A 23,676-nucleotide genomic window follows, 5' to 3' on the forward strand; every position below is an offset into this window, starting at 1 on the left:
TTTCATAAATGATATCACAGATGATAGAGGTCAAATTTCAGAAACATATATACTTTCTAAACTAAAAAATAAACAAGATTGGATCAGGCAGATATCTTGCATTAAAAAAGCAATACCAAATCATTGGCTTACCACAATAAGTCAAGATAATTCAATTAAAACTAAAGTTAATATTCATAAAACTATTAATAGTCTAAAAATTATGCTTAACAAAGAAATCAATTTTAAAATGAGTACAAAACAAATTTATAACATTATTATAAATGAAAACAAACCAGACAAACCAATAGGAGTTATAATGTGGGAAAAATTGTTTGCCAAAAACCTATACTTTAAACTAGAAAATTGTTTTTACTTCATTTTTCACTACTTACCTGACAATAAACTGAAAATGTTTAGGTGGAAATTAATTCACTTTATTCTTCCATGCAATGATCTATTAGTAAAATGGAAAATACTCACAGATAATAAATGTAATCATTGTAGTATAAAAGAAGATTATGAACATTTTTATTTTTCTTGCAGTTACAACAGTGATTTTATATCAAAAATATTAAACCTTCTTAAATTCGTAGGTTTCAATGAAAGCATTCTTAATATGGAAAATCTTAAAGTAGGATATAACATAAACGATGAAGCTTACTATGAAATTAACTTCCTTTTGACTGTAATATTTTTTGATATCTACAAGTCATATTATATCTCTGATTCAAAGAGAACAAAAATAGATATCTTTAAAATATTCAAAGCAGAAATAAAATATATAGTTGAAGTCAATAATGTAATTAAAAGAAAAAATAGCAAATTAATTATAAAAACCCTAAACTACATAAGCAATAATAAATATCCCTGACGTCACATGACTCAAGTCTGAAGTCACATGACGTGAGCATGTCAGGTGACTATAATGTACCTTGACATAACTAACACATGTTTAATAAAAAAAATATATTATCCAATATTGTATAATACACACTTTTTGTCTTCTTCTTTCATTTATTATTTTATTTTATTTTTGACAACTTTGTGTTATATATTCTGATGTTGTGTACAATCATGTTTACCTAAGTAGTTTATATATTTTAGTCAAAACTACACAATAAACCTCAATGTTCAAATAAGTGCAAATTTTGCTTATGATTAAAGAAATCAAGAAAATTATGGTCAACTTACCTTTTAAAAAGACAACTTGTCTTAGTATTATATTCCGTCGATATTCCATTTAATTTATCCAAATCAAAGATGATGATGGCATACACGATGCACATTTAACTAATATTAAACACCATTATCGGATGGAAGTGAAATTCTCCGGTAAACATAAAATCATTTAAAATATTGAAATATTGTAATATAACATCAATTTACTTTAATTAGATATTCTCCCTGGATACCTAATAACTAATATATCAGGGATACTTAATGCAATGCTGTACACTAAGTAAATTGTTAACAGCAATACTGTGCAATAAAGTATATTAGTCACGTTAAAAAAAAAAAAAACAGTTTACTTTCTCTCATCTCTTTGTCTCATATATTGACCTTACATGTAGTTGCGAGATACTCAGGGGTAGACAGGGGTAATGCAAATTTGTAATTGTAATGCATTACATTCTCCCAAGTAATTGCATGTACGTGTGCTTTCATGTCAATCCGGCTCCAAGTCGAGCCGTTCCAAGTCGTTCTGTACCAAGTCGATCCGTCCCAAGTCGATCCGGCCCCTGATTTAAAGTCGAACCGTTCACATTGAAAAAACAAAAAATACATTTATGAGGAATAACAATAAAGATATATACGGATTATGAATTTTATAATAATGTAAAAGGTGTCCGGTAAAAAAAAGTTGACCTTCGACAAATATTTTCATAGATATATTAACTATGTTGATTATGTTTTCATCACACAAGTTTTCAAGACTTTTGGGTATTAATTTAATACTACTAATTATATAAATATATTATACTTGCCTTCGGGTTTATATGATCCGTTCATCCTATTTCGACTCTTCAAAATTCAAGAGTCTATCCTAAATTGAGGTAAATTATATGGTCCTCCTAATATCGTTTCGATTCCTTACATCACTGAAGAGACATTAATTGTCGAAATCCGGATATGGTGTACTAATTCTTGCTCCTTTTGTTTCCGGTATACCATCTTTTCCGCAAGTTCATTGTTTTCTGTTTAATATTGAATTAATGATTAAGATCCATTTTATTACATCTGGTGATCCGTTTATTTGGCAATCGCTAATGGCAGTCAGAAGGGTTTAAGAACATCCGTTGTTCGACCTGCTAGTCAAATGTGTTTTGTTGAAACATACTTTTACACTTTGTTGGTCTTTTGGAAAATGTTGTTTGTGCTGTATTTAGACCTTTCTACCAAGAAATTTGTTATGCATTCACACGTATAAAAAATTTTATCCAATGCAATCATAGGTTTGAACGTTGTTTTCAATTTAGACTTGTATTTCTTGAAGGTATATATATCGTATTTAAATCAACTGTTCTCCGTGTAAAAAAAATCATATTATGTTATTAATATTTTTACTAATGATAGAATTCAATCACATTTATCAAGGTGAAAATTTAATTATCTAATTCAACTTATCTTATTAAAAATAACAAGTGCTATAAGGTTTTCATGTATACATTGAATGTATCGTATCTTTTTGTATTACAAGTGGTAAAATATAGAATACTAAATTACATAAATATGTTAAAATTATGAAATTTAATGTGTTTTGATGCTTTATTTATATTGAGACTACAAGTAGACTCAAATGTTCATTTATTATATACTGTTTCAATCACATTAATCAAGGTGATAGTTTAATTATCTAATTAAACTAATGTTATTTAATTTAACGTTGATATGACAAGGCCGTCATGTATACTTTGAATGTACTGTATCTTTATGTGGTCTTTATATGCCTTATATGTACTACCAGTTCAGTCTTTCAATATTTCAGAGGCTATTGAAGAAGTAGAAGACATAGTTGAAAGGTAATTATTTTTTGTAGTCTTATTAATTGGTGTAAATTGAAAATAGGTTCGAAATATTTCTACACATGTACTTGAATGGCTATCGTGATAAATCCTATAACTCAGAGCTGATAATTTAAATATTCAAATAAACTCTTTGCACCTGTCCTTAGCCAAGAACCTGATGTTCAGTGGTTGTCGTTTGTTGATGTGGTTCATAAGTGTTTCTCGTTTTTCGTTTTATTTTTATATATTAGACCGTTGGTTTTCCTGTTTAAATGGTTTTACACTAGCCATTTTTGGGGCCCTTTATAGCTTGCTGTTTGGTGTGAGCCAAGCCTCCATGTTGAAGACCGTACTTTGACCTATAATGGTTTACTTTTACAAATTGTGACTTGGATAGAGAGTTGTCTTATTGACACTCATACCACATCTTCTTATATCTATTATCTGATATAAAAAGAATTATTAATATATACATTTTTGTAGTGACATAGAAGACCCAGCACTTCCCAATAACTTTGTTGGAAACAGGCCAGTGACATACCATATAGTGGAGCAAGGTAGTAAAAGAAGATTCCGGAAACTGGTTACCAGTAATGGTTTTGTATACACAGTCAAGGTAAGTAATTTATATAATTTAATTCATTGTTTAGAGCACAACATACAAAATAAAATGATGTGGTATGATTGCAAAATAAAGGCAATAGTAGTATACCGTAGTTCAAAAGTCAATTTGATTGAGAGAAAACAAATCCGGGTTACAAACTTAAACCAAGGGAATCACATAAACTATAAGTGGAAAACAAAGGAACAACAGGAACACTGAAGTGCAACAGAAACGAACGCCAACAAACATAAAAACGAACTATTTGATAACAACTGCTAAATTCCTGACTTGGTAAAGGACATTTCAAGACAAAATGGTGGGTTGAACCTGGTTTTATGGCTAGCCAAACCTCTCGCCTATATTACAATGTTAAAACATATCGTTAAAATTACAACACTACGTGACAAAAATACATCACAAACAAACGCAACAACACTCATCACAGAGAAACGCACACACAAATAATATTATAGTCGACACAACATGCAAACCGCGGAACAACAACGAACATCTTCCATCAACAACAGACACCACAGGACATCACAAACAGAGACGCTCTTACAAAACAAACTTTATACAATTATTTTAACAATACCAGTCCATATAATTTTCATAACAATGGTGGTATTGAAAGGCTATTTTATAATTATTTAGACTATAAACGATAAGACATAATACATAATCCAAACGAAACCATAACATAAACGTCAAAAATAAACAAATGAGACAAATACCTATTGTACGGTCTTCAACAATGAACAAAACTGAGCTTATGATATTTGTGTGTTTAATAACGTTATTGTTATACTATAAAATATGCTTTTTTATGATCAACAACCACAGTCACCAACTGGCGTTGCAGTGTCAGAAGCAAGACCATACTATGGTGAAAGGCAACATTAGCGCATCGTGGTGGCCTGTTTGTTCCTAGGGTTAATCAACTTGTTCATCCGTGTGATCCAGGTCTTACTCTTTACAAAAAAGTAAAAAAAAAAACCCAAAAGTACCGACTTCCAAGGAAAATTGAAATCGGAGATTTCCATATAAATTGTCAAAATTAAAAGCTCGAGCACATAAAACGAATAAAACACCCTGTCATATTCCTGACTTGGTACAGGCATTTCCTTATTAGGAAAATGGCGGATTAAAGCTGGCTTTATAGCTAGCTAAATCTCTCACTTGTATGACAGTCGCATATAATTTCATTATATTGACAACAATGTGCGAAAAAACAAACAGACATGATAGGTAAAAAGTTCAAAAATAGGGATACAGCAGTTAACATTGTGTTTTAATCTTAATCAGTATAAAAACAAACAAAAGTAAAAAAAAAGAACGTATTTGAAGACCGTACTTTGACCTATAATGGTTTACTTTTATAAATTTGGAATTGGATGGAGAGTTGTCTCTCTCAAGAAAAATATGCACAACTACAAAGCACAAAAGCACAAATGAAAGACAAGATTACAAATAATGACCTGAAAAAACGACAACTTATTGGTGGGATGCACACGTACAGAGTCACGTCAAAGGGATATTAACAAAAACGTACTAAACAGTAAATGTTAATAATATACAAAGACAAATAAAAGAACACTTTATTAAGATGATAAACAACGTAAGCTAAATTGTATACTTCTAGACCATCATGTATTATTAGTGAAGTTGATACGGAATATTTATCAACAAGGTCTTAGTATCTTCGGAGGATTATTCTATGACATTAGAAATTTATCACTTTAATAAAACCTAAACATTAAAAAATAAAATATAAAACACTTGATAAATTTTATCATCTATCTTTCATCAGATTTATTTAAAACTAAGTAATTATATAAACAGTTAAAAATGAATAACAAAACATTCTTTAGATTCATAGACTTGTTTTGTTCATTGCTATTGTGTACCATGTTTGTCAATAAAAACTGATCCATTTTTCCGTTTAAATTTGAATCATATGTCCTTGTCAATACACTAGGTTGAAATATATATATCTGTTATCACGTCAAAACTGGTAATTTGATATTGTATAGCATTGGTAATAAACAATACTACCTTACATCGATTTCACGATCGTATTTGTATGCAATCTGCCATGTGTATACAATGTACGTTTTTGTTACTTATTTAAATGACAAACATTTCTACATATCAACAGGTGTTCAGTATTAAATAAAGTGTCTGAAATACATCATCAACCGTTGGCTCGAAAAGCAAAAAAAAAAACCCTAAAGCCTTCAATTGTATAACATGTATAAGTGTGTATTCCCTTTGCTGACACAAATTCTTCAGAATGGTTTACGGTTTTGTGATTGTATCCAACATCTTTTATATTGAAATAAGTTGAAGTTCGTCGGAATGGACAGTTGCCCCGGATTTGATATGGGTCTGTTCTCTTTTTCTGTCTCTTACTGCAAATATAAAAAGTTTTTGCCTCTTTCTTCCAATCATGTAAAACACCCATGTTCCTTCCTGATTGCGTGTACTTCCCTTTGCATACTTTCTCTTTCTTCCAAACTTGCTTTGGTCGATCTCAACTATAACTACCATAAGTGTTTAGGTATCTGCTAATATTTTCCAGCTGCAAGGACAATATAGAGTCATTTTACTTACTAAAGATACATGTATAATATAAAATGATTTATTTTTACAAAATAACTATTTTATTTTATTTGTGTTACTTACCTATAAATATTCCTGCATAAGTTGAACCGGTCTATCATGGTTTTACTTATAATTCCAGGTAACATTTTCATTTGTCTTCATGGATACTACCATCACGAAAAAGCACATAATTGTCAATATTGTCTTGAGGGGTAAAATGTAGGTGTGAACTTAAGTAGAAACTGTTCAGTCGATATGTAATTTTGTCTGCATTTGAAATATCTGAAGATACACTGGTCCACCTTTTCACTGTCTCTTACTTGGGAAAACCATATTTTATAGTCATCACAATATTTGTCCTTTTTCAGCAACCCATTACTTCTCATCCATGTCAAACAGTTAGCCGAACTGGATATATTTTCAAATTTAAAAAAAAAAAAATCCATTTTGAGCAACGGAATCCCGATAACTGTCAAATGACGTCATGAACAATTTGTTTATAAATATTCCCGGGATTTTTCACAGCGCATGCACAGTAGTGAAGAAAATGACGACGTAGATAAAAAAAGAACTAGAAGAAGTGGTGTATTTATTTAAGTTTTACTCAATATCTATACGACATGAATCAGATTAAAGGATATGAGGATGTAAAATGTAATACACTTACAACAGGTAAAGAAGTAAATGTCTAATATCATAACAAAAAAAAACTAGCTACTTTCATGGACCGTGACCCCGGAAGTAAATCCAAATATGTCGGGACCTCTAAAGTAAAAGAAGGCCTCCAAAATAGAAAGTCGTTTATCGAATGGCAAAATTAAAATATCATAATCATCAAACGAACCGAAAACAATTATCATATTCCTGACTTGGTACAGCCATTTACTAATGTAAACCTGGTTTTATAGCTGGGAGGAACTCTCCCTTGTGTACCAGTTTTTCCGTTTAAATTTGAATCCTTGTCAATACACTAGGTAGAAATACATATCTTTTATCACGTCAAAACTGGTATTTTGATAAGGTAGATTTTCCCCTTACATGGCATATCTAAAAAAGGAACACAAACAACCAATTACGTTTTCAGTATTAAATAAAGTGTTTGAAATATATCATCAACTTTTGGCTCGATTTTCTCGGAAAATTCTTAATATTTAAAACAATATATGAATTCAGATTCATTTCTTGTTGCTTTTGTATTGTATGATGTCAACCAAATACAGTTTAATCAGCTTCTTTCAGTAGTCATGACAATCCCTTGATATTGCATTATTAAGTGTTCTGTAACCCTTTTGATAAATGCCTTCTTAAGTTATTAGGAATATTATTTCTTTAAAAGCCGATTAACTTCTGTTGCATTGGTTATTCAATTGATCGATATAAAATTCAACTATCAGTAAGGTCTGTCATTTATCTTACAAACTTTTAATGATCGAATTTCTCACAACTATCCGTTTTGAGAGTTAGAAAATTAGGGAATATGCCCCAAGTTTTCGAGATTACTTGACTTGTATACTTGCAAGACTGAATTAACACTTTTGCAACATCATTTAGTTTCTTTCAAATCGTGGACCGGTAAAATAATATTCCATGCTGTTTCTTCAATAAGAGATTACCGTTTCAAAGTAAAAAATATCAAACTACATGTTACCTTATAACATAAAATGTTAAATAATTTGTTTCAAATATGAATAATCAATTATTTGAAGACGTTTCAAACTCGGATTAGTTTTTTTTTCTCACAAAATACTTGTAACATTAACATTCCCTCTTTTACTGCACCACCTTTTCATTTCTACAATTTACGTGTTTCAATGATGTGCGAATGCAAAACATTTGAAAATTCTAAAACTTTATAGAAACGTTGAAGAGCTGATATTACCGAATAGGGCCGAACTATTTTGCCACGACATTTGTATAACCAAAAGGCCCGGACAGATTGTTAATAAGAGGTATTCATGAAAGACATACATTCCTTAATTCTATAGGTTTTCTAAGGTTCTTTGAAGAGCAAATTTCTTGAAAACAATATTCGTATTCTTATGTCACTACCATGTTAATGTCACCGTTTCATAGATCAATCAAGGTCAAGAGAACATTTTGTGCAATTTTACTTAGAAAAACCCCTATACGTGTTCGGTAAGTATTTTTCTGTTTAACAATTTGGCAGATTGAAAAAAAACTACATTTGATCTTTTCCAACAACAGTCGGTATTTCAAAGAATTTTAATTTTAAACCTTTACTGACCGAAATGCTTTTGTATTTGTTATAAACAAAATTCTTACAAAGAAATTAGAGTGATGTCAAGCTCTTGTATTTCACTAAACTATAAGTCATGTCACTCAATAACACACATTCAAGTAAGTGATTGCATTGCATACATCACTGTAAACTTTAAATTCAAATTACATTTGAAACTGGTCTTTTTCGTTATCATGCCTACACACCCACGTCTTTACGGATAAATTCGATTCCCTCAGTTTTTGTTTGTTTCCTTGAGTTATCTCTCCAAACGTGACCTCTTACGGAATATGACTGAGTTTGATGTGTTTGAGCTTTTGATTTTGCCATTTGATCAGGGACTTTCCGTTTTGAATTTTCCTCGGAGTTCATTATTTTTGTGATTTTACTTTTTGATAGATTTAAACATCGGTAAAAAGTAAAATAGCCAAAAATACTCCAGGAAATATTGGCCTTTTTTACTTTAGAAGTCCCAACATTACTGGTAAAAATGAAGGGTCCAATAATATATAGTGTATTTAAAATGCATTGTACTGTTGTTTTATTTTTACTGCTGTATTGATGTTCATACAGTATTGGCTTGTATATAGGTTATGGGACCCCTTAACATAAAAAAATATTATTGCACACCTCTAATTTAAGGGTTCCATCAAAATTACCTATATATATTGTTGGATCCCTAAAATAAAAGAAGGCATTTAAGCACTCTTTTACTCTAGGGATCCAAAACTTAAAGGGAAAAAAGAAAAGTGTAGTTTACTCATTTTACTACATGTAAGCGCTTCATGATACAACACCTAGAACTTGACATTTTCATTAAGTATACTTTAAAAATTATGTGAACACATATTCTGACGTTACTGCACGTTTAATGGATTCTTTTGAAGTTATGGTTTACACTGGAATTAGCAGTAAAATCATAAAAGAATTACCTAACAATGTCAGTGTTCTTGTAATTTCATCTGTACATGCTCTCATCTAAGTGTGGTCCAAGTAAGTTATGGTTGACTCGCCGTATTTGCTTGAAGTGCTGTTTGCTGTTACCCCAAAAGCTTTCAATTGTATAAGTGTTCCTTCAGACACTTGTCAAAAACAAGAAGATAAAAGAATCCAGATCATTTAATTTCACATTCAGATATATTGATGATGTTCTTAATTTCAATTAACAATCCAAACTTTGCTGATTGGTTTCCATTACTATATCCTCTAGAACTAGAAACTAATGAAACAACAGACACGGCTTCCTCTGCCTCATTCTATAACTTTACTTATTTGACATAAGTGGTCATCTCAGTACCTGAATACATGACAAGCGAGACGATTTTAATTTTGAAATTATCAATTTCCCTCACCTTAGTAACAATATACTAACTTCACCAGCATATGGGATATACATTTCCCAACTCACTCGGTATTTAAGAGCTTCCAGCTTCTACGTATACTCAGACTTTGTAAAACGTCACTAGTGAGTGTAAGAGTAGGAAGTTGATGACCAAGGAGTATGTCAAAGAACGTCTCGTCCTTTTTCTAAAAAAGTTCATCGGAAGATATCAAGATCTTGTTGATAAATATTCCGTATCAACTTTACAAATAATACACGATGGTCTTGAGTATAGGTTCGGGTTGGTTGACCGTTATGGAATTACCGTTTCACAGATGATATCGGATATGTTCCTTATGTCGTAACTACAATACCCTTCCCTTTTCACGAATGTGACCTACCGAATTAGACTATTTACCGGATTTGTAATAACATAAGTAACACGACGGGTGTCACTTGTGGAGCAGGATCTGCTTACCCTTCCGGAGCACCTGAGATCACCCCCAGTTTTTGGTTGGGTTCGTGTTGCTATGTCTTTAGTTTTCTATGTTGTGTCATCTGTACTATTATTTGTCTGTTTGTCTTTTTATTTTTGGCCATGGCGTTGTCAGTTCGTTTTCAATCTATGAGTTTGACTGTCCCTCTGGTCTCTTTCGTTCCTCTTTTCTAGATACTGACTTTCGTTTTTGCAAATAAACTGACAACGCCATTGCTAAAAAAAGAAAAAGACAAACAGACAAACAATAAAATTGAGAATGGAAATGTAGAATATGTCAAAGAGACAACAACCCGACCAAAGAGCAGATAACAGCCGAAGGCCACCAATATTATGATTATTTCAGTAATGAAATGATCACTGTTACAGAAAATCTATGATAAACGGGACGATTTCAACTTCCCAATTATCAATTTCCCATTTCTCAGCAGTAACATACCCTCTGCCCCTTCGTATGGTGTTTACATATCTCAATTGATACGTTATTCTCGTGCTTGTTCACACTATACGGACTTCATATACAGGAGTGTGCTCCTTAGCAGAAACTGCTCCAACAAAGTTATGAGGAGGACAGATTAAAAATGACACTCCGTAAATTTTACGGACACCATCACCAATTGGTTGATCCATACGATGTGTCTTTGTCCAAACTAACTAAGGACATTTTTACCACGTGTTAGATTGCGGTTTGTCATTACTTCGTCTGATCTTTTAATTACCGAACGTGACTTATTCCCGATTGTGACTGTTTTGCTGAGTGTGAAACCGCATTGCTATAAGACGTGTCACGATACCTTTCTATCCCAAATTCATGTATTTAATTTTGATGTTATATTTGTTGTTCACGTCGGATTTTGTCAAATGTCATTTATTAGATTTTAGTTTGGTTCAACGAAATTTATACGATATATTTGGTTTACAATTTGATTCAGAAGAAACACCGACATAGCTAGATAATACAATTAATTATCTAATTACTACCATTTGATATTAATAAGTATTGTAATTTTCATTGTTATTAATAAATGTAATGTCAGTATTACAAATCTAATCTTTAATCAATCCTAATCCTATTTTATTTTTGGGAAATATTTTAACAAATTCAAATGTGATGTCACTTTGTATTTTTTTTTTAGAATTTCAAATGTGACGTCACTTTGTGCGTTCAGGCTTTGGCTAACTCGGCTGTGTATTTTTTTAAGTGTTGGATTAAGTTGTTTTATGTAATGTATCCGTTTTTATTCTGTAGTTAGTCCCCACTTTGGTTTTATCATGTATATCTATTATATAGTCATTTTATAAAATTTACTGTTTGCAAAATTATAAATCATTCTAAATAATAAGGATGTTCTTGTCCCAGGCAGAAAACCCTGGCCGTGTTAGGCGCAACTTTTTGGAAGTTTTGGTCCTCGGTGCTCTTCAGCTTTGTACTTGTTTTGGCTTTCAAACTTTTTTCATCTGAGCGTCACTGGTTGGTCTTGTGTGGACGAGACGCACGTCTGGCGTATTGAATTTTAAGCCTAGTACCTTTTGTTAGCTATTATTCGTGTGTTTCTTTGTCCTATATGTTCTCCCATTTATTTGTATTGTGGTCCTGTCATGTGATGTTGTCGTTTTGGTGTTGTGTTTGACGTTGCCATAAAAGCGGGAGGTTTGGCATGCCACAAAACCAGGTTCAACCCACCATTTTTTTCTTAAAATGTCCTGTAGCAAGTCAGGAAAATGGCCAGTGTTATATTATAGTTCGTTTCTGTGTGTGTTACATTTTAATGTTGTGTTTTTGTTGTGTCGTTGTTCTCCTCTTATATTTGATGCGTTTCCCTCAGTGTTAGTTTGTAACCCGGATTTGTTTTTATCTCTATCGATTTATGAGTTTTCGAACAGCGGTATACTACTGTTGCCTTTATTTACAGTACTGGAGAAGTCAGTACTGTTACAGTACTGTCGAAAACGGAACTGATACAGTAATGTAGAAATAAGTACTGTGACAGTACCGAAACAAATCAGCACTGTAGCCTTTCAGTGCTGATTTACAAGAAGGTAGAAATGTACAATAAACAGGTAATATAATTCTTGGTAGTGTATAATGGTAAACAAATTCTACCTACAAAGAAAAAAAAACAAAATTGCATAAAGACAAAGCACATATGCAAAACTAAAAGGCAAGCATACACAAAATGACCATATATTTTGGCTATTTATCAGGTTCTTTTTGGTCATATAGCTCTTCGACAATTTGACTTATTATATTTGCCAGCACCGTTTTGAGTCTATTTGCAAAACTTGCTATAGCTATCTTATTATAGTCTACAAACATCAATAAAACTCAAAATAGAATTCATATATACCAGGTGATTTTATATTAGAAGACAGACATTCTTGTGACCCACTTCTTCCTCATTAGGTTTGGCAATAAAGGAGTGAAATGTAGACGAAATGTGTCCCTGTTAGTTTCAAGTAACAATGGATTAGAATTAGTATATATTTTTTTATAGAATTGTTTTTGTTCATTTCCAATTTTACTTGGATCTGTTATCTCAGACTCGTCCTGCAGACTATGTTTGGGACTATTTTTTTCTGTGTAATGTTTCTTTCCAAATTACAAAAACAGTTAGTTCCCTTTTCCCCTTCTTCGTGTCATCTTGCGTTAGCCCTTGTTATTATCCGTTTGACCCTCCTTACCCTTTAAACTGTAAGTTCTAGTTCCATCCCTTCTATTTCATGGTGTACTGATGGAATCTTATATAAGTTGCAGTAAATATAGATGGAGTCAGATTTACTAAACGACCATTTAATTAAAAGAAAAACATTTGTTTGATAGAATTGTGTAATAGTGTAGTTTGAAGAGTTGAACAGTCAAAACTGTAAACCGAATCAAAGGACCATCAAAAATATGTAATGTTTTGAAAACTTCCAAAAAGTTGTTTAACCTCCAAATAAGCTAATTGCAAAATTTTCAAATGTTTTATTACAAAAGTTAATGATAAGTTCTTTGATAGTGGTTCGGAAACTTGGTAAAAGTAAACTAACAGATATACCAAACTCCAAAGAAAATTTGAATTGGAAAGTCCCGTATCAAATGGCAAAATCAAAAGCTCAAACACATCATACGAATGGAAAACAACTGTCATATTCCTGACTTTGTACAGGCATTTCCTTATATAGAAAATGGTAGATTTCTAAAAAACTCATCTGAAGGTACCAGGACCTTGTTGATAAATATTCCGTTTCAACTTCACAAATAATACACGATGGTCTTGAAGTATAGATTCTGGGTACTGACGTTGTTTATCATCTTAAAAACGTGTTTTACGTGTTATAGTATTCTTTTATTTGTCTTTATGAATATTATTTTTAATTTTTATATTTTTGTCTTTCATTTTTGCTAATGTGCTTTGTCTATATGCCTGTTTGTGTTTCTTTGATACATATGATGTGGCTCTCCACTTATACACCTCGTCATTGTGTTATTGTGCTATTGTAAATTTTTGTATTCTTGTCTTTTATTTTTGCCAATGTGCTTTGTCTATCTGTTTTGTTTGTGCTTCTTTGTTACATATTTGTTTGTTTTTACAGTGATTACGATTATAACACAATGTTGACTGCTGTACCCCTTTTTTTTCACCTATTATGTCTGTTTGATTTGTTCACACATCGTTGTCAATATAATGGAATTTGTATCCAGATAGATAACAACCACCTCCCTCCATTTTTGTCGCATTGCAGGATATTATCACACACACACACAAAAAAAACCCAAACATAAATCGACTTACGTTTAACATGCATATGATTTAATTAGAGATTGATTATATATTATTAAAGAAAAAAACTTGTCTCTCAGTTTTAGAATGTTTGTATAGAAAATGTCCCCTTTTCATAAAAAATCATGGAAGCCAGAGATTTGTTGTAAATTTACGCATAGCCTGGGCCGTGATATTCGTTAATTTTATCCCTCGCTTATGCTCAGGATAAAATTCGAATATCACGTCCCAGGCCATGTGTAAATTTCCAACAAATCTATGGCTTCCATGATTTTTTTCTGAATTAGATACGGTATTGGGATAAAATATATCTATATTTTGTGTGTTCTTACTTATATTCGGTATGGTTTTTAACTTTATTGTTGCAGGCCGCGTAAGGTGATTGATATTAAATCTGGTGACCGTTCTCTCATTGGAAATCGTACCATATCTCGTTATATTTTCATATAAAGTAAAAGAATATTCAATCTATTCCATTGAAAGAATCTATGTCCCAATATTTAACTTTCACATACAAATTGAATGCAGAACCTATCTATGAAGAAATAACATAAAAAATGTGTGGTACACTTAATATCCGGCGTAGCGGGTTATTTTAATGTGTGCACCACATTTTTTATGTTATTTCGAATAGACAGAAAAATATTACAGTCAATCCTTCTAATTTAATTCTCAATTTCATTTTAAACCGGAGTAAAACATGAAAAAAACGTTGATGACATTCCGATCATATGACAAAATTATGTCTATGAGCTGATAGACAAAACACTGTTAGCCAATCAGAAGACGCGTTACATCCAAAATTAAATTATTCAGCAATATTCTTTTTCTGAATTTACTTTGTGTTTCTGTATTTATTCATTATTTATTTAAATCAAGCCGCCGTTAATTTTCATGTTTGAATTGTTTTATGTTTGTCATTTCGGAGCCTTTTAAAGCTGACTATATTTATGTGGTATGGGTTTTGTTTATTGTTGAAGGCCGTTCGATGGTCTATATTTGTTACTTTATATGTCATTTGGTCTCTGGTGGGAAGTTGTCTCATTGGCAATTATACACCCTCTTTTTATTTTTACCTTGTCAAAATGACATCTAATTATCATAGCACTGGTTACTAATTAGTTTCATACGTTTAGAATACCTTCAGATTTAAAAACATCAGTACAGGGCACGTGACAGATTTATAAGATTTCTATTATAAAAATCTTGGAAAAGTCAGTGCTTTTATTGATGTGTAGAATTGGAAATCACTTTCTTCATATTTTTGAAACGAAAATTGACGAATGAACTGTAAAATTCGAAAGTCTGCCTGTAAAAAATGTCAAGACAATACACTTCAAAGTTGATACGAAAAACATGAACCTGGAAACATAAATAATTGAAGAATGAAGGTTATTAAGTGCCGGTTGCATGGGCTATGTTTATAAATTCACTGATAAAGATAATTAAAGAACACACGATGATCAATAAATGAAGTAAAATTCAAGTTTATATATGACAGTTGTTTGCTTTAGAGTCATCACATGTGTTGAAATAGTTAAAGTACGAAATTTTATTATATGATGACTTTTTAGATTGCTAATAATAATAAACTCGTACCGTTACCTAAGTATTAGGACTGGTCATCCAAATACGTATTCACAATTGTCGGTTGGGGAATAGATACTTTTAAACTTAACTTTGCGCGTTGACATGATAATGAAGAAATAAAAACGATATGATTTGGTTTTACTGTTTCAGATATTCATGCGAAATAATTGTATTCCTTGTGAGCAGCAACCCTCTATCAAGGAAAGGATAGGAAATACAATATAATTGAGAATGGAAATGGGGAATATGTCAAAGAGACAACAACCCGACCAAAGAGCAGACAACAGCCGAAAGCCACCAATGGGTCTTCAACGCAGCCAGAAAATCCCGCACCCAGAGGTGGTCCTCAGCTGGCCCCTAAATAAAATTGTGTACTAGTTCAGTGAAAATAGACGGCACACTTAACTCCAAAACATATAAATGAACTAAAATAAAACAAAGCAAGCCCGGAAATATCGTATCAATTGGAAAATATATACTCCGTATGCAGGCGCTGCTGGAATGTTGCTACATAGAAATTGAAAGGTCACAATTGGGAAGCTGAAATCATCTCTTTTGTCGCAAAGTTTTGTTTTCAACCGACCTTCATTGTCAATTTCTAGATGTAAGTTATGAGGCAGACTTAAAAGTGTCTGTTGTATCCTTTATCTCTAGTTCGATGGGATAGATGCGTTCAACATAGTCACCAAATTTTGAATTATTTAGAACATCATCTATATAGCGGAAAGTAAACTTAAAGGATACTTTTAACATATTTTCTTTCTTCCTCAGAAGATCCTGTATGAAGTCAGCCTCTTAAGAATAAAGGAACAAGTCGGTAATAAGAGGGGCACAGTTGGTTCCGATGGGAATGCCGATAATTTGTTGAAATACACGTCCTCCAAACGTAACAAATATGTTCTCAATAAAAAATCAAGTATCTTAGTAATGTCAGTTTCAGAGAAATTTTTGTTTGAATCAGAATTACTAATTACAAAGTAGGATTTATCCCTCCATAAGACAAGATACTTGTATCTACGTTGGCCATTCTTTTTTATGAAATGAAGCAATACCAACTCGTTCAATTTGTCTTTTAGTTTGGAATGGGGCATACTTGTGTAAAGTGTAGAAAAGTAAAATGTTTTAATACTGTTGCAAGATGAAAGAGTCTTAGATTGTATGTACTCTAAAAGATCTTTGGAATTTTTTAGTATCCATATCTGATTCTCGCCACCTCTAGAATAGGCATTTTAACAATAACTTTGAAGCCCGGCTTTGATTTCTGATAAAATTGATGTTAATAGTTTAGAAAGAGGTTTCGTGGATCACTTGGAAGACCCAGCAATATACTGTTGTTTGTAAGGACACTTATGTAGTATATGTATCCAATACCAGTTCTTCATCTTTGGTTAAAATACCAAAGGAACATAGAACAGACCTATGATTATCCAGGATTTCCTCGTTAGTAAGTGTCGTGGGGGTATATGTTGGGTTTCCAAGTAAATTGTCAATACGTAATTCATTTATCAAGCAGTTTATTTAATGTGATCTACACATAAAAACGATGTTGTTTCGGGCTTTATCTGCGGGGACAACAACATATTTGTCATAGAGGTAGGACAAGTGTTTTGCAACATTTGGGTCTTTAAAGATTGACGTAGCATGGGTATTGAAAGACCCATTCAGTTTCTTAATTCTGATTTGTATCAACGACCTTACAGCCTTTATCCATTCGGAAAGATAATCTACGTCTTCTTTCTTGCGTTTTACCCATTGCCTGGTATAATCCTCGACTGAATCAGTATTTTGAAGTTGTGTTTCGAATTGATGGATTTAGGCTCACGATATTTCGGACCGTTGGATAACACTGCGAAAATTTATCTAAATCAGTATTAGTATAGTTTTAGATCTTTTATAGATGTCAGTATGGTTAGCCTACTTTTTACCTGATCATAGGATCAGCTGTGGATTTTTTCTGCTAGATGTTTAGAAATAGATTTTATTACATTTTGGACTCCCTGCTCATTTTTTTAATGACATTTGAAATGGTGTTTCTGCATTTTTTTTTAGGTCCTATCAAAATGCAAAAGCCCAATGCCATCTCAAATTCTACAGAAAAAACATCAGTCAGTAATATACTTAATTGTAGATACTAAGTGAGATATACAAGTATTTTTTTTTTCGTGGGAATGGACTTTATACTTTTGTATATGTTAATTAAGGATTTATATATCATGAAATATTTTAAACACGGTTTATTCATCTACAAATTAACATATATCATTGATTCTTATGTTTAGTTTATTGACAGGGTTTTGATAAAAAAATACACTATATATCTCATGTATATGATCAAGTCAGAAAATCTTTATAGCCAAAGTTTTGATATTTTTGTGTTATTAATATCTGTAAATTCATATTTTCAGATAAACAGTCTTATGAATTATTTATACGAAACCATAATACAAAAATGAATGATGCCTGCTTCAAACATTACAGAATTGTAAAACTGAACAATGGTGGCTATTATATCAGTCCTAGGAGGGCATTTCCTGTACTTTTAAAACTAATTCAACATTACCAAGGTAATAATAAAACTAGGACCAGTGCAACATCTCGAATAAATGCAGGTGTTTCAGGAAATGATCTTTAAATAGTTTTCAAAAAGGACATTTGAATCAGTGGCAATCCGGCAATATCAAATGAATCCAAATAAAGGTATTATATTAGATGTTTAGGTTCTAATGATATATTTATGTATCTTTATTTCAGGTGTAGGAGATGGGTTATGTTGTCAGCTCACTGGTCCATGTCCTAAACTGCCATCACTAGTCCAGTTCAGAGAATTAGAAGTGGCCAGAGAATCGGTCCAATTAATGAAAAAAATAGGAAGTGGTTCTTTTGGTGATGTCCATGCAGGTATATCAAACTAACCATTGGTAACCATATTAAAGAGGGACGAAAGATACCAGAGGGACAGTCAAACTCACAGATCGAAAACAAACTGACAACGCTATGGCCAAAAATAAAAAGACAAACAGACAAACAATAGTACAGAATTACACAACATAGAAAACTAAAGACTAAGCAGCACGAACCCCACCAAAAACTGGGGTTGATCTCAGGTGCTCCGGAAGGGTAAGCAGATCCTGCTCCACATGTGGCACCCGTTGTGTTGCTTATGTTATTACAAATCCGGTAAGTAGACTAATTCGGTAGGTCACATTCGTGAAAAGGGAAGGGTATTGTAGTTACGACATAAGGAACATATCCGATATCATCTGTGAAACGGTTATTCCATAACGGTCAACCAACTCGTGATGGCGTCCGTAAAATTTACGAAGAGATGACTTCAACTTCACCATTTGGAACTCTTGGTTTAATAGCTTCCTTGTAAGCAGCAATCCTCTATCAAGGAAATCATGATAGGAAATACAAGCCCGGGAATATTGTATCAATTGGGAGATATATACTCCGTATGCAGGCGCTGCTGGAATGTTGCAACATAGAAATGGAAAGTTCACAATTGGGAAGCTGAAATTATCTCTTTTGTCGTAAAGTTTTGTTTTCAACCGACCCTCATTGTCAATTTCTAGATGTAAGTCAAGATATGAGGCAAATTATAATATTTAAAAAGATAGTAGTAAATATAGACAAAAACAACACAACAACGAACAACACATGGTCCTAGGAGCTTGGTACACACAAAGAGTGAGGTGGGTTGGAACCAGTTTTACATGAGCTGTTCTGTCGAAACCTTTATTGACAATCTACACACACATGATAAATTTTGTTGTCTTAGTGAGCGCCTAACTATATGAAAACACTCAAAATTGAAAAATGTGCAATTTGTATAAAGACTTAATGTTTTAGATTTTTGTAAATCTACAGTTCTAAATACTTTCTATCAACCAAACTAAATTCTATATATTTTGCTCAGGCAAATGGAAAAATACAGTTGATGTAGCTGTAAAGATATTAAAACGGGGTGTTATTACTGTAGAAGACTTTTATTTAAAAGCCAAACTTATGCATGAACATAGACATCGTAAATTTGTACAATTATTGGCTGTATGTTCTACAACAGAACCTATATGGATTATAACAGAACTGATGGTTAATGGCTCGTTGTTAGATTATTTACGCATAAATAGAGAAAAATCAATTAAACTTCCTGTCATAATTGACATGGCTGCACAGGTGAGAAAAATCAATTAAATTTTCTGTCATAGTTATATTACTGGTAAGAAAATTCAACTGAACTTTCAGGAAATACTGTAATAAAATTAATAACTTGATTTCTTGAAATCAATTGAAAAGTTTTAGTCTATTTAATATGTCTATTAGCAAGAAGTCTAATGAAAATGACATGTTAATAGTCCCAAAAACAAACAATCTTTGACTGAGAAGTCAATTATTTTATATTAAATTTAAGTGCATCTGGAAGGCAATTAATGTTTTGCAGGAAGATTCATTTATAGTTCAAGGCAAAAATAAACAAATCCCTGAAAAAATGTAAACTTGTAAAATCTGTATGAATGGTCCCTTATGAAATTTGAAAAAAAAACTTATAGGTAATATCAAAAATAGTTATTTTTATTATAACTTGTATAGGTAAGTGTGAACATCATTTGTTGAAGTAATGCCCCTGACTGATATTAGATGGAATTCTTAGGATTAAACTATTTATAAAAAAAATATATTCTTCTATGAAGACAATAAGATGGCATAAAGTTGATTACTGTCTTCTCTGAATCCAGTGGATACTTGTCTCACTGAAAATTCATACCTCGTCTCCTGATGTCTATTTTATCATTTTTTTTTTGCATTGACGCATTTATTGTAATTGTTCTTTACTGTTGAGATATCTTAATTTCTGCTGCAGTTATGTATTTCATTGTCTGAATATGTATAAGTGTACACGTTTTTAGTAAGTCAAACTAAAGGCTCCATCATTTTGTAATAGCCATATCAGAGATTTATTGAGTATTTTCTTTGAACATAGCTAAATACAAAAAAAAAGATGTGGTATGATTGCCAATAAGACAACTCTCAACAAGAGGAGACCATAGTTAAGAAATTTAAATGCCAAAAGTATACAAGACGTCAGAGTTTCATGATGTGAATTTTTGAATGTATAAATTGATAACCAGTCATGAGGCAAAACTTACATACATGTTTTAAAAGGAAGTGTTAGTAAACTGAATTTTAAACTTCATAAATCAAGATGATAAACAAATGACTGCTAAAAAACCAAGATAAATATCAACATTTGTTTGTATCTTTTAGATAGCAGATGGTATGGCTTATCTAGAGACCGAGAATATTGTACACAGAGATCTACGAGCATCCAGTATATTTGTAGGAGAACGCAATGATGTGAAGGTGGGACACTTTGGTATTGTGTATGAGACTGATGAGTGTAAGATTTTACAAATATATATTTGTATGATTTATTTCAAAGATTATTTTCACTGAATAAGAAATCAAGTAACCACTCTGAAAAACTTGATCTCTGTTTTTTAACATTTTTCCGTAGTTGGCTGACATGAATTATAGCTGAATTTAATTTTTTCATTCAAATAAAATCACTGGTTATATTAAGTTAGTTAGTTTTAGTCATTCAACATTTTTACACTTAAACGCAGTATTTAATTTATTATTATTATTTTCACTGAATAAGAAATCAAGTAACCACTCTGAAAAACTTGATCTCTGTTTTTTCACATTTTTCCGTATTTGGCTGACATGAATTATAGCTGAATGTATTTTTTTTCATTCAAACAAAATCACTGGTTAAATTAAATTAGTTAGTTTTAGGCATTCAACATTTTTACACTTAAACGCACTAAACCCAGGTGAGACAAAGGATTATGAGAACCTTTTACAACTTTTTAAGTTAGGATTTGTGTTTACTTTAAGGGATGCATAAACCTTCAAAATTTGTAAATTACATCTTTGATAGGTGTTATTGTATGTAATGTCTCAAATGTTTAAGTAACACTAAATCTACCATAATAAAATAGTAAATGCACAGGTTAAAATTTTAAACAGCGTGTTAAGATAGTTGGACAATGTTTTGCGCTGAACAAAATACATAAATATTTATTACTTCAGTAAATAAAAGTTGTGTATGGTACTTTTTTGTCATTTTAGGAATTTAACATTTATATGTTATATTGATAGATATTAAGTTCCCTATAAAATGGACGGCACCTGAAGCAGCTTTTGATAGAACGTTCAGTATAAAATCTGATGTGTGGTCGTATGGTGTGTTGTTATATGAATTAATCACATTTGGTCGTTGTCCCTATCCAGGTAAGTCAAAAATAAAATTTTGTTTTATATAAAAAGCATGAGCATTGTCAATAATAAGTTTTCGGTGATGAGGAGACTCTAGTTAGTAGGTCAAAAACAACACGTTCTTTGTTAGCTTATTAAATTACCCGAAAGGCAGATTAGTTACAACGACATACATGCTTTTTATTTAGGAAATTAATGATTTGTAGCCCAGAAAGTCAAAATGTCTTTCTTGTGATTACAGGAATAAAAGGAGATGACTTGATGAGTGAAGTCGACTCCGGATTACGAATGTCTAAACCAACCGAAGGACCAATACCATGTCCTGATCCTTACTATGACATCATGCTACAGTGTTGGAAGAAGTTGGCTGAGACCAGACCAACGTTTGCTTTCCTTCATGGTTACTTTGATAATTACTTTGCTACGGTCGAAGAGTCGTACAGAGAAGCTACCTGTGATTAATGACATATCTGCCATGATGATTCCTCTATTCAGGAACATATCGAAAAACGGTCTTCCAATACTTTATAACAGTGTTCATTGTATAAACAAGAGTGCAAAGTACCTAAGACAAAAATCCATCCTTTGTGTGGAAAACCTGTTACCAACTATCAGTTACATATAGTAACTCAAAAGGTGTCTATTATTTTTGTGTTCAATTCTCAACATAATGGTTAAATATCTGATCATTCATTTATCTTTAAATTTTTAAGTAAAAAATCTTGTACATAAAATCATAGATATTGTTTTAAGAGATTAAAGCTAAAAGAAGAACTTTTGTATATTTATCATGAAAATATATATAAATACTTTGAATGTATTTATCATTGGGAAATTCTTTATAAAAAATAGGGGAGATAATCATGTGTGTCAAACAAGGATAAACAGTGACTGTTTTGCCTTGATTCAAGTCAGTATATCTGTTTTTATACATAACATTTCATGTACGGGAATCACATTACTAAAAACTACATGTTCAGGAAACACATTGCTAAAAAATTACATGTTGAGTAAACACATTGATAAAAATTATATGTACAGGAAACACATTGATACAAAGTACATGTTCAGGAAACACATTGATAAAAATTACATGTTCAGGAAACACATTGATAAAAATTACATGTTCAGAAAACACATTGATGAAAATTACAGGTTCAGGAAACACATTGACAAAATTACATGTTCAGGAAACACATTGATAAATATCACATGTTTAGGAAACACATTGATAAAAATTACATGTTCAGGAAAAACATTGATAAAAATTACATGTTCAGAAAACACATTGATGAAAATTACAGGTTCAGGAAACACATTGATAAAAATTACATGTTCAGGAAACACATTGATAAAAATTCCATGTTCAGAAAACACATTGATGAAAATTAAAGGTTCAGGAAACACATTGATAAAAATTACATGTTCAGGAAACACATTGATAAATATCACATGTTCAGAAAGCACATTGATAAAAATTATATGTACGAAAAAAACATTAATTTAAATCACATTGATTAAAACTTCATGTACGGGACCCACTTAGAATAAAATTTCATGTACGGTTATTACATCGATTAAAATTACGTTTGCGGGAATCACATTGATAAAAATACATTTAAATGAATCACATTGATTTAATTACATGTACGGGAATCACATCGATTAAAATTACATCTAATGGAATCACATCGATTTGAATTGCATGTACGGGAATCACATCGATTAAATTACATGTACGGAAATCACAGTGATAACAAGAGGCTCATGAAAGCATGATATCACCTGT

At 31.7% G+C, this 23,676-nt stretch overlaps 1 protein-coding gene and 1 long non-coding RNA gene across 4 annotated transcripts; one reads left to right on the forward strand and one right to left on the reverse strand.

Moving 5' to 3' along the window:
• Window positions 1–5,173: 5,173 nt before the first annotated feature.
• LOC127736789 (uncharacterized) lies at window positions 5,174–6,646 on the reverse strand. The gene is made up of 2 exons (XR_007999177.1): window positions 6,277–6,646; window positions 5,174–6,172 (listed from the first exon to the last, which is right to left on the reverse strand). It is a non-coding gene; the product is annotated as an uncharacterized LOC127736789 (long non-coding RNA).
• Window positions 6,647–6,675: 29 nt separating this feature from the next.
• On the forward strand, window positions 6,676–22,707 carry LOC127736788 (tyrosine-protein kinase STK-like). Of its 3 annotated transcripts, XM_052247390.1 has the most exons (7): window positions 6,676–6,867; window positions 18,011–18,169; window positions 18,357–18,503; window positions 19,525–19,784; window positions 20,874–21,006; window positions 21,771–21,902; window positions 22,129–22,707. In XM_052247390.1, the coding sequence occupies exons 1-7, from the start codon at window positions 6,816–6,818 to the stop codon at window positions 22,347–22,349; spliced, it is 1,104 nt and encodes a 367-aa protein (XP_052103350.1). In that variant the 5' UTR covers window positions 6,676–6,815; the 3' UTR covers window positions 22,350–22,707. The 3 variants fall into 3 exon arrangements, with proteins under 3 accessions (XP_052103350.1, XP_052103351.1, XP_052103352.1); XM_052247391.1 differs by lacking the exon at window positions 18,011–18,169; XM_052247392.1 differs by lacking the exon at window positions 18,011–18,169 and having other exon boundaries at window positions 6,676–6,849.
• Window positions 22,708–23,676: the final 969 nt, after the last annotated feature.

The sequence above is a fragment of the Mytilus californianus genome, unplaced genomic scaffold (assembly GCF_021869535.1).
Source record: "Mytilus californianus isolate M0D057914Y unplaced genomic scaffold, xbMytCali1.0.p SCAF_36, whole genome shotgun sequence".
Lineage (NCBI taxonomy): Eukaryota > Metazoa > Mollusca > Bivalvia > Mytilida > Mytilidae > Mytilus > Mytilus californianus.

Bases quoted from the DNA above. Each gene is read 5' to 3' on its own strand.
- LOC127736788 (XM_052247390.1), top strand. From the start codon at position 6,816: ATGAATCAGATTAAAGGATATGAGGATGTAAAATGTAATACACTTACA. The intron at 18,504-19,524 runs GTATATCAAACT...TATTTTGCTCAG, and splicing joins TTTTGGTGATGTCCATGCAG to GCAAATGGAAAAATACAGTT. The intron at 21,007-21,770 runs GTAAGATTTTAC...TTATATTGATAG, and splicing joins TGTGTATGAGACTGATGAGT to ATATTAAGTTCCCTATAAAA.